An 11,454-nucleotide genomic window follows, 5' to 3' on the forward strand; every position below is an offset into this window, starting at 1 on the left:
ATGGTCGCCCATTCCAATCCACATATGCTTTAGTGGGAAACCACCACTAGCTTCAGTTGCACCAACAGCAGCAACATTTTCCTGTTGTCATCTGCGGGTACAACTGGTCTTTCAGTTCTGCTCAGTGATGAAAGCCACGGTGGTGGTGGCATAATACATTCGCTTGAGGAAGAGTTCAAGATAGGCATCGCGCTGCAGGATCAGCTTGAGCGAAAGAAGCTGTCGAATAAGAATAAGTAATATGATCGCATTCCAAGATCAACTAACCTATTTATTAATTCGTAGGGTCGATATTTCTTCAGAATATGATTTGACACTTGAAAGTGTCAAGTCCGATGAGAAAATACGAACGCTAGGAAATATCCAACCTTATAGGTATACCTGATCACTTTGAATGAAATATAAATTGTATCCCATAACATATTTTAATATTCCTCCAATACAATATTCATGACTATTCCAATTAAAATAATGTGTAGTAAACAATACGTTCACTGAAATTTCTTTATTACCCTACAAACATGAAATTATTTTTCGTGACCATTGCTGAAATTCATGAGCTTGCTCGATCTTCGTCCAGCAGCCAGTTCGAACATCTCTTTGAATGAGTTGATTTATTAATCAACTTTTTTAGAAACAATTGTAACTTCTCGTTTCGTCAACCAGAAAACAACTGATAGCATCCATTCAATAATAATGATCAACACTGGATCCTGATGTATCCATGTTAGGTCTTCTATAATCTTGATTATATCATGTACGGCCGCTTCCTTCTTAGTTCCATCCACGTCGATCTGCAATTTTCAACAGATTTGATTGTGTCAGTCAAATTTCCCTGTAATTGAATTTCTTCGAATATCATAATTTCTAATAATCGGGTGGTATTTGTGTGACCAGACCAATTGCATCGCTGACTATGCCAAATAGCACACAACCCGTTGTCGCCGTCGTTCGCTCACCAAAGTTTTGCATCACGAGCGAACCGTGGCGGAATACATTCACCATATCACCGAGATCGCATTGAGCAACCTTTGGTACTTGCTATCGTTCGTCGTCCGTTGCTGCGGCCCTTCAAATAAAAACAAATATTTTTCGTATTATAAACAAAGCTACGGAAATCCTACTTACCCATCTTTTAGGCAAACAAATAGATTGTTCTGTTATCCGCCCGAGGAAATCACTGTCATCCAATTTGGTTAATAGTCGCGAGCGATCTCCTCAAAATTACCTCCAGCGTGACAGATCGCATCAAATCACCCACCAAAATGAAGTCGCCAGTTAAAAAAAACATTACTCTGAGGAATCCAAGTGATTGCATTAATCTTGTTTATCCTTGGTTTTACAATATATGCCAACACGTTATTGAAATGGTTACATTCAAGTCTCAAATTCTTATCATCAGTCCACTCATACAATCGTACAGTTGAATTGATGCTAGCTAATACACGACGGTTAAACTCAATGAGAGAAAAGCACGCGCCCTTCATTCCCTTCTCGCTAACTTGAGTGAAGGCTCCATCCGCGTAGTGATAGATGATAATCCTTCCTACTTTGGGTTCCGGTTCCGCTTGATGTACCAGTGCTGTGCCGACGATGCAATAAGTATTCGAGTCGTTACCCAACTTCGCCGAAATCAGTGACATAGTATACTCCGTTTGCATGAATTGATGTGCATGTAGCAACTCGAACGTATTCTAATCGATGATAAGTAGATTGTGAATTTCAACTTCTTGACCAAACTCGGCACTACTGGCTCCTGGCTTAAGCAGTGCCATGTTGCTCGAGTAAGTTACATTTGTCGTCTGAGTTGACGCGCTCTGTCTCGAAGGAGTCAGACCACTCGAGTCCTGAAGATCCATTCGCACCGTTATAACACCAAACTATTGAGAAGCTTCCTGGTCCCATTTGTACCGTTCGAATGTGTAACTTTTGAATTTCATTAATTGTACCAAGAATAACTGAATATTCGGTTACAAGAGCCAAACTGTCCTGATACGCTCCGGCATTAAGTGAGCACATATGATTTACTTCCTTCAGGTTGACATTTGAGAAAACCGCTGCCGAATGGTTCCGAACGGCTTTCGTTCAAGACTGAATGTGACAGTGCCGAGGGAAAAGTGTTGTGATAGATTTGATGGAGTTCTTCCAGCGAAAATCAACCAATCGTATTTTTGGTGTGATCAGCTTAAAGCTGTAAATTATATTTATTGTGACATAAAAATTCAGTATAAATTCATTTTAGAACTCACATTTCAGTCTCCTTTCAGTTCTCTTATCACAAACAGAATTTTAATTTAATTTTAATAAATTCGCTTATTTATCTCGCACTTCAATCCAATAGTTTTCTTTTGTTATATTTGTTTACGATTTTTCCCTATTCATTTGTTTACCTATTTAGTTCTTGGATCACCCGTCACAGGTAGCAGATCACGTTAGCTACCGTTACTGATTCTAAACGAGGGGCTTTTGCGGCGAACAAAAAGAATGTTATTGTGAACATGTGCAATTGACCGTTTCATACCTCTTGTGCTCCGACTTGCCTGCTTTAATTTCGATATAATGAATGTCGCATGCAGTTACACATGCAAGCTGACATGAATTTCACGCGACTACACTAATGCACTTATCTTTCGGCGGATTCCATTCGCATATCATCGATTCGTTGTCACATTGGATCAATCGTGCTGTTATGGAGTAACCTGAATAATTTGGCAATCGTTATTCGCACAGTAAAATGTCTGCGGATCACTCAGAAAACCGAGAATTTCCGTTTTTTCCAGACAAAAACTGTACCCAATGTAGGTATCTCAAATGAAAACAAAACAGAAGTGAAAAAATAAAAAAACATCTTTCACCGATGTCGATAAAACAGTTTACCAAAATGAATCTAGTACACAGAAATACGGCTATTTCTACGGCTATGAGGATAGCTTTTTCTTTGACGACGTATCGTATCCGACGAATCAATATACGGATACGGTCGTAAATGAGAATAAGGGTGAATGTACATCATAAAATTGATGTTTATTATACCGATATGCGACTTAATTTGATAATGGTATATGATATCGAGTTTTCACATTTTATGCGATTTCCAATATACACGATACATACTTTGATTGATATTCACCCTTATTCTCATTTACGGCCGTATCCGTATATTGATTCGTCGGATACGATACGTCGTCAAAGAAAAAGCTATCCTCATTTACGGCCGTATTTCTGTGTACTAGATTTTATTTTGGTAAACTGTTTTATCGACGGCAGATATTTTTCTTATTTACACTTCTGTTCTGTTTTGATTTGAGACTCGCAGTCTTCAAGTTTTCAAGTGAATCATAAGGTGTTTTTTAAATTAACGCAAATGCACTCGCGTGTCGCGACTTATTGTGCTATTCACCAAGATCTGAAGGGACGACACATCAAAACTCACGAAATAAATTTGAAGGATAGAACTTTCTTAAAATCGCCTGGAAACAGTAAACGTTGAGATAGAAGCAACGATGTTGATCCCGATGCCAACTCCACTTGGGGGACTAATTGTTATTGGATAAGAATCGGTAGTATACCACGATGACGATTGAAGCAGGCATATTGGTGCACAAAAGGTATGGAACGACCAATTGCCCATGTTCACAATAATAACATTATTTTCCCTTAACACTGCCACACTAGATTATGATGTAACATGTCTGAACATCTCTCCCTTGGACGAAAGCTCCAGCCGTTCAGAACTGGTTGCCCTTAATTATTGTGTGTCCTCGGAGACGGTTATATGTTTTACTTCGTCATGAAGAAAAATACAGACCAACACACCAAAAAAGTAACAATTGGAAGCCAGCCGACAATTCTGAAAACGTATCGGTATTTACCTGTTCGGATCGCCCAAATGTTATTTATAGCTCCAACCACAAGCTAGTTTTCTCGAATGTCAACCTGAAGGAAATAAATCGTATGTGCTCACTTAATGCCGAAGCGTATCAGGACAGTTTGGCTCTTGCAATCAAAAATTCGGTTATTCTTGGTACAATTGATGAGATTTAAAGTTGCACATTCGAACGGTAACAGGGTGAGTCGCCACGTCATACCGCATATCAGGAAGTTTCTCAAGCATTCGATGTTATAACGGTGCGAATGCAACTTCAGGACTCGAGTGGTCTGACTCCTTCGAGACAGAGCGCGTCAACTCAGACGACAAATGTAACTTACTCGAGCAACATGGTACTGCTCAAGCCAGGAGCCAGCAGTGCCGAGTTTGGTCAAGAAGTTGAAATTGCACATCAATTCATGCAAACGGAGTATACTATGTCATTGATTTCGGAGAAGTTGGGTAACGACTCGAATGCATCGTCGTCACAGCACTGGTGTATCAAGCGGAACCGGAACACAAAGTAGGAAGTATTATCATCTATCACTACGCGGATGGAGCCCTCACTCAAGTTAGCGAGAAGGGAATCAAGAGCGCGTGCTATTCTTTCATTAAGTTCAATGGCCGTGTATTGGCTCGCATCAATTCAACCGAACGATTGTATGAGTGGACTGATGATAAGGATTTGCGACTTGAATGTAACCATTTCAATAACGTGATGGATTATATTGTAAAACCAAGGATAAACTAGATTAATGCAATCACTTGGATTCCTCAGAGTAACAGTTTTTTTTAACAGGCGATTTCATTTTGGTGGGTGATTTGATTCGATCTGTCACGCTAGATAATTTTGAGGAGATCGCTCACGACTATCAACCAAATTGGATGCCAGCAGTAGAAATATTAGATGACAATGCCTTCCTCGGGAGGATATCAGAACAATCTATTTGTTTGCTAGTAGTAAATAGGGTTTCCGTAGCTCTGTTTATCATACGAACAATTTTTGTATTAATTTGAAGGGCCACAACAACGGACGACGTACGACAGCAAATGCTCAATTCTTCTTCTTCTTTCTTTGTTTTTAAGAGGCTTTAAACTTTGCAGTTCATTCGCCTCTACAGGATGCTCAATTGCATCTCGGTAATATGATGAATATATTCCGCCACGGTTCGCTATTGATGCAAAACATTGGTGAGCGTACGACGCCGACAACGGGCTGTTTGTTATTTTGGTCAGCTATCGGTCTGGTCACACGAATACCACCTGATTATGAATTATGAATTTCTTCGAAAGATACAAGAAAGTTTGACTGACACAGGGCCTGATTCTCGAATACACTACGAATACACTTCACGGTGGAAACGGTATGAAACGCATTCGCGATGACAACGGTACGGTGTCGACATCTGGATGCGAGATTAGTTTCCCATAAATTTATCATGATAATATCAAATTATCTTCAGATTAAATTTTTGTATGAGATTATTATATCACATGAAGAAAACAAAGTTTTCCACTCACATTGAATACCAGTTTGATACGAAGAAGTTAATTTTCATTAATGATTTTTTATTTGAAAAGTGCACATTCTGCCTGGAAACTCATCATTATCTTCGACACTTCACTAACTCGTAAAACGTAGTTCAATGGCGTGCCGTTTATTTCGTTTCCACCGTGAAATGTATTCTTGAATCAGGCCCACAATCAAATCTGTTAGTGCACCCGTGGCCGAGTGGTTAGCGTCTCACATTATCATGCCGGGTGTTCGGGTTCGATTCCCGTTCTGGCCGGGGGATTTTTCGTCAAAGAAATTTCCTTCGACTTGCACTGTGGTCATGCGTATTCAAGAGCTTGATCCTCGGAATACATTCAAGGCGTGTTATTTGGCTTAAGAAATCTCGACCAAGTATTAATAAATGACGCTAGTTAATGCATACGTTGAGACGGCAAAAGTTCCACAAGGGAACGTTAACGCCATTCAAGAAGAAGAAGATCAAATCTGTTGGTAAGATTGATTATTCGTATTGGCATAGTTATCATACCGAAATGAAAACGGGACGTTGCGGGGGATTTATTGATGGAGACCTTGTAGAAGCTTTTTAGATTTAAGTCGGGAAAAAATGTACGATGCATTTGTATTGCAGATCGACGTGGATGAAACTAAGAAGGAAGTGGCCGAAGGTGATATAATCAATATTGTAGAAGACCTAACAAGAATACATTAGGATGTCCAGTGTTGATCATTATTATTCAATCGATGCTATCAGTTGTTTTCTGACACAAATGCTGGGAAAGCGAGATAATACACATTTTTCCAACAAAGTTTATTAATAATTCAACTCACTAAGAGAGAATGATTGACAATAGAACCAGATCGAGCTAAGATCAAGAATTTCAACATTCCTCGCGAAAAATTATTTCATGTTTTTTGGATAATAAAGAAACACCAGTGAATGTACAAAGTTCGTACAACATCTCGTTATTTTGATTCGAATAGTCATGCACGGCGTATTTCTCAAAACTATTTAAGAGTTTTATCAAAACTTTATTACTTTTGACGTAGGACTACGTCTTTCATTTCTATACCGGGGTGTAAAATCAAAGTTTTGAAAACGAAAGCGTTACGCCGGAGACCGAGATTTTGAGCGTTAATAGCTCCTAAACAACTGAACGAAATGGTATGATAAACACTTCATTCGAAAGATAAAATGTCTACGCGTTATATACTTGTTACTTTTTGATCCAAAAACTTGTTTCAATAGTCTTAAAATTGCTTTCAAAACAGGCTATTGAAATCACCAATCGGTATATAAGCGAGCGGCGCTCGGAAATCCGCTCAGTTCTAATTGAACAGCGATTGGAGCATGTTGTCGCTGTTGCGGTGAAGCTCTTTATTTATCATGAAAGCGCGGATGAACGGTGTCACCAAGAGCCTGTTTGTGCACCCTAGGCCAGAAGGGAATCTATCAGGAGGAGAGTGATGCCACAAACGGTTCCCTGGGAAGACATCGCTACACACACATACACGCGCGGCTATTAACAGGTGGTTATCGAGTTGGCATTAACCACTGGTGGGCTTCCAGTATCGAGGAAAATGTGGAAATAACTAATCGTTACTGAAAATAATCTGCCAGTTCCTCTGGGAATGTTCAACATATATTCATGTGAAAGAGTTTAATTGAATGTTTTCTATCCATGTTACACTGTGACCAAATATGTTTCAATCAAGTGCTATTAACAGGTGGTTATCGAGTTGGCATTAACCACTGGTGGGCTTCCAGTATCGAGGAAAATGTGGAAATATCTAATCGTTACTGAAAATAATCTGCCAGTTCCTTTGGGAATTTTCAAAATGTATTCATGTGAAAGAGTTTAATTGAATGTTTTCTATCCATGTTACACCGTGACCAAATATGTTTCAATCAAGTGCTATTAACAGGTGGTTATCGAGTTGGCATTAACCACTGGTGGGCTTCCAGTATCGAGGAAAATGTGGAAATATCTAATCGTTACTGAAAATAATCTGCCAGTTCCTTTGGGAATTTTCAAAATATATTCATGTGAAAGAGTTTAATTGAATGTTTTCTATCCATGTAACACTGTGACCAAATACATTTGGTTTTGTGGTTTTTCAATCAATCGCAATCAACAGGATAGCTTCAGAAGATTATTCCCCATCAGTAGGATATTTCCGTATCCAATATTGTATGCGCCCGCAATCGATTATTGGTCAGTCGCCGAAAGTTCCGAGCTCAGAGAGTTCATTCCCCTCTAGTTTGCCTTCCAAATTGCCATTGTAAACCACACCTTCTCTCGATTCAATCACACACAAAAAGCATACTTAAGCGATATTCTGGTGGTGAGACACATTCATTTTTCGTGAGGACATCGACAAGACAACATCGTTGCCTAACGTGCTGGAGGAGGTGGACGGCGAAGGATCGACACATACACGCGCAGAACTCTTTCCGTTAGGATGCCATTCAGCATCGAGAAAGTTCCGGAAAGATCTAATCATTGCTGGAAAATAATCTGCCAGTTCCTTTGGGAATTTTCAAAATATATTCATGTGAAAGAGTTTAATTGAATGTTTTCTATCCATGTGACACTGTGACCAAATATGTTTCAATCAAGTGCTATTAACAGGTGGTTATCGAGTTGGTATTAACCACTGGTGGGCTTCCAGTATCGAGGAAAATGTGGAAATAACTAATCGTTACTGAAAATAATCTGCCAGTTCCTCTGGGAATTTTCAACATATATTCATGTGAAAGAGTTTAATTGAATGTTTTCTATCCATGTAACACTGTGACCAAATATGTTTCAATCAAGTGCTATTAACAGGTGGTTATCGAGTTGGCATTAACCACTGGTGGGCTTCCAGTATCGAGGAAAATGTGGAAATAACTAATCGTTACTGAAAATAATCTGCCAGTTCCTCTGGGAATTTTCAAAATATATTCATGTCAAAGAGTTTAATTGAATGTTTTCTATCCATGTAACACTGTGACCAAATATGTTTCAATCAAGTGCTATTAACAGGTGGTTATCGAGTTGGCATTAACCACTGGTGGGCTTCCAGTATCGAGGAAAATGTGGAAATATCTAATCGTTACTGAAAATAATCTGCCAGTTCCTTTGGGAATTTTCAAAATATATTCATGTGAAAGAGTTTAATTGAATGTTTTCTATCCATGTAACACTGTGACCACATACATTTGGTTTTGTGGTTTTCCAATCAATCGCAATCAACAGGATAGTATCTGAAGATTATTCTTCCCCATCAGTAGGATATTTCCGTATCCAATATTGGATGCATAAAACCTTGTGCCTCCAACGTAACGCTCTCGTTTTCGAGGTTCTCCAAATATTCATTCATTCAGAATGAATTCAGATTCAACTTCATACAAATGATCTCTAAATCAACGATAGTCCTACGTCACCCTTGCGGTTATACCATAGATATAACCCACTTCCTGTTTTTGAATAAGAAGCATGGAATATTCAGGTGTAACGCGACATGCGTAGGGTGATGTTAGTGTTGGTGCTGTAATTGGAGTAATGAAAGATGTTATGATATACAATTTGAATGAAATGTAGTGGTATACCTATAAGGTTGGATATTTCCTAACGTTCACATCTTTCCATCGGACACTACCAAGTGTCAAATCACCTTCTGGAGAAATGTCGGCCCTGTGAATGAACGAATAGGTTAGTTGACTTCGAACTCTTCCGAATGCGATCATATTACTTATTCGACTGCTTCTTTCGTTCGTGCTGATCCTGCAGCGGGGTGCGTGCTCCCCAAGCGAACCTACATTAGAACGACCAGCTGTAGCTCTTGCTGCTGTTGGTGCAACTGAAGGTGGTGGTGGTTTCCCACTGAAGCCTGTATGCATTGGAATGGGCGACCATTTGGGCGAATAGGGACCAATATTATCGTGCGGATCCTCCTGGGACCATCGCTTACAATCGAAACTTCCATCGCTTGTGCAGCCTTCCGGAGGAATTTTTCGACGAGAGCGCCGACCTCCGTAGTAGTAGTAGTAGTCGATTTCTCCTTTTTGGCTGCCGCTGTTTCTAGATACTTGAACACGAGACTCGAGCAAAGCTAGGGGTAAAAGTTTCACATGAGAATAATTGAAACAGTTTTTAGGCAATATATGAGATGCTGACGCTTGCTGGTGGTGAAGTTAAACAACGGCTTTTCCAGAAAATATTTAGCGATTGCAGTCTAAAAAAAATAACAAAGAGAAAAGAACGAACATTCGTTCCTATAATTTACAATCGTCTTATACTAATAAACTTGATGGGACAACCTAACGACACATCAATCGATGCAATTTTGCAAAACATAAATCAGGCAGTGAGAATTTGTATCAAGATTTCGCTTGCCCAAAAAAATATTACAATGATGAAACGAAGCACGTTATTATAAATAGTAATAAAAGAAAAAGAACAACCATAACATATGAAATATGATCATGAGGAACGGTAATATATAGTACAAAACAACATTATATTTGAATGTTGCAAGAGATAACAATTTCTGCACTGGTAAATGCATTGTAAGAATCCAGTTCTATCGTAACATGTAAGAAGTGATCTGTAGAATTCGATGCTTTCTAAGAACTTCTAGTACTCATGGGACCACCACGTTTCTGTTGACACAATTTTTGCGTGACAGAGAATAGTTGCTCCTGCAGACGGCTTTGCAGAGAAATATGTACCATTAGGATATTTGTCACCGGCCGGTTAGCAGTTTGACTAAGAACCAAAAGACTTCGCTGAATGTTTAGACAAATCGATTGTACGAATTGCTGCACGGCTGCATTTGGTTTACCGTTGTTAATCACAGCGGCAGCAATTCGACTGTTCTGATCACAAAGCACCTTGCGTTGCTCCTGCAGTTTTTCTACGGAGTAAAGCGTTCTGCATTTTGGATTGGGTATGGAACTGAAGCTCACGTTGGGATGGAGAGTGCGGCTGTTGGGTTGATTGTTGCTGTTGTTGCATTTGTGGTGGATCAGTTGCATTCTCAACGTTGTTTTTCATGAGCAATCGGCGCAAAATATCGATCTGTTAGTTTTTGTGCTGAAAATTCGCATTAAAAATTGTTGCTGAGCAATCATATTACTGTTGACTTGATTTTGTGCTAGCATGTCGACTAATCGAAAGATACCTCAATCAACGCCTTATCTTCATCGAATCCACAAAGTTTGATTGTGTCCAGGCGAGAGGTAGGTCCTGCCGAAACCCATTCTGGCTCTTCCTCGTTTGCTGTATCTTGTTGTCATTGTTCATCTGCACTTATGTAGATTTTCACAGTAACATGTTGGTTCCGGTTGCTGAACTCGTAATTGCGACAGAACCTTGCTGCAAAATTTGACACAATAGGGTCATCTGCTGCTACAGGACGGCGGTTGCAGAGCAGGAATTTTCTCAATGCCAACAGCTGACTGGTCCATAGCGAATAGAGCGGACACACTGGTTGCATGTCCGATAGTATGATAGCCGGCAAACTGTAATTTAGAACAGCCGGATCTTATTCCTCTAGCGGAAGATTATCTGCATTCACCAATTTATAACAATTATATTATTGAGAGTACAAATCCTCCGGACATGTTTTAAGAAATCTCACCTGCTTTATACTTCGTTTTTATTAAGCCGCACAAATCAAAACTACAAACTCGAACGTTCAGATAACTGTGTATCATAAATTAAACACGTTCGATATGAAAACACCTCCTGATTGTCAACGATGTCGATAATGTAGTACACCAATAACTTGATCTAGTACGACTGTAAATTGAAAATACGACGAATGGCTCGTACGAAAACAAGGATGGGATTTGCGTACGTATCCTATTCGTTCGAAAACTATGATAAGGGTGAATACCAGGGACAGACATACAGCTGTACTTGCGTTGTAAAGGCTGATTTAGACGATGCCAGTCAACGCTCTAGTTGAAGTATCCAGTGAACAGAGAACAGACACTCTGTTCAAGTTGCTCGTACCAGTATCGAACAAGTAATTGGCCTCTAACTGATCCATTGGCATCCTGCTGAACGTAATCAGAACGAAA

General features: G+C 39.5%; 1 protein-coding gene and 2 pseudogenes across 1 annotated transcript; 1 reads left to right on the top strand and 2 right to left on the bottom strand.

The window, feature by feature from the left end:
- Nucleotides 1-250: 250 nt before the first annotated feature.
- On the bottom strand, nucleotides 251-2,804 carry LOC129770314 (DNA damage-binding protein 1-like; annotated as a pseudogene).
- Nucleotides 2,805-3,629: 825 nt separating this feature from the next.
- LOC129766439 (DNA damage-binding protein 1-like) lies at nucleotides 3,630-6,169 on the top strand (annotated as a pseudogene).
- Nucleotides 6,170-8,718: 2,549 nt separating this feature from the next.
- LOC129771365 (uncharacterized) lies at nucleotides 8,719-10,774 on the bottom strand. Its single transcript, XM_055774926.1, has 5 exons — nucleotides 10,551-10,774; nucleotides 10,336-10,462; nucleotides 9,120-9,479; nucleotides 8,977-9,061; nucleotides 8,719-8,915 (listed from the first exon to the last, which is right to left on the bottom strand). The coding sequence occupies exons 2-4, from the start codon at nucleotides 10,421-10,423 to the stop codon at nucleotides 9,033-9,035; spliced, it is 477 nt and encodes a 158-aa protein (XP_055630901.1). The 5' UTR covers nucleotides 10,424-10,462; nucleotides 10,551-10,774; the 3' UTR covers nucleotides 8,719-8,915; nucleotides 8,977-9,032.
- Nucleotides 10,775-11,454: the final 680 nt, after the last annotated feature.

Source organism: Toxorhynchites rutilus, chromosome 2 (assembly GCF_029784135.1).
Source record: "Toxorhynchites rutilus septentrionalis strain SRP chromosome 2, ASM2978413v1, whole genome shotgun sequence".
Classification (NCBI taxonomy): domain Eukaryota; kingdom Metazoa; phylum Arthropoda; class Insecta; order Diptera; family Culicidae; genus Toxorhynchites; species Toxorhynchites rutilus.

Excerpts from the sequence above, each read along its gene's own strand:
- LOC129771365 (XM_055774926.1), bottom strand. The coding sequence starts at position 10,423 with ATGAAAAACAACGTTGAGAATGCAACTGATCCACCACAAATGCAACAA. Across the intron at positions 9,480-10,335 it reads GCCGCACTCTCCATCCCAAC|CTTTGCTCGAGTCTCGTGTT; the intron begins GTGAGCTTCAGT and ends TTTTACCCCTAG. Across the intron at positions 9,062-9,119 it reads CGAAAGAAGCAGTCGAATAA|GGCCGACATTTCTCCAGAAG; the intron begins GTAATATGATCG and ends GTTCATTCACAG.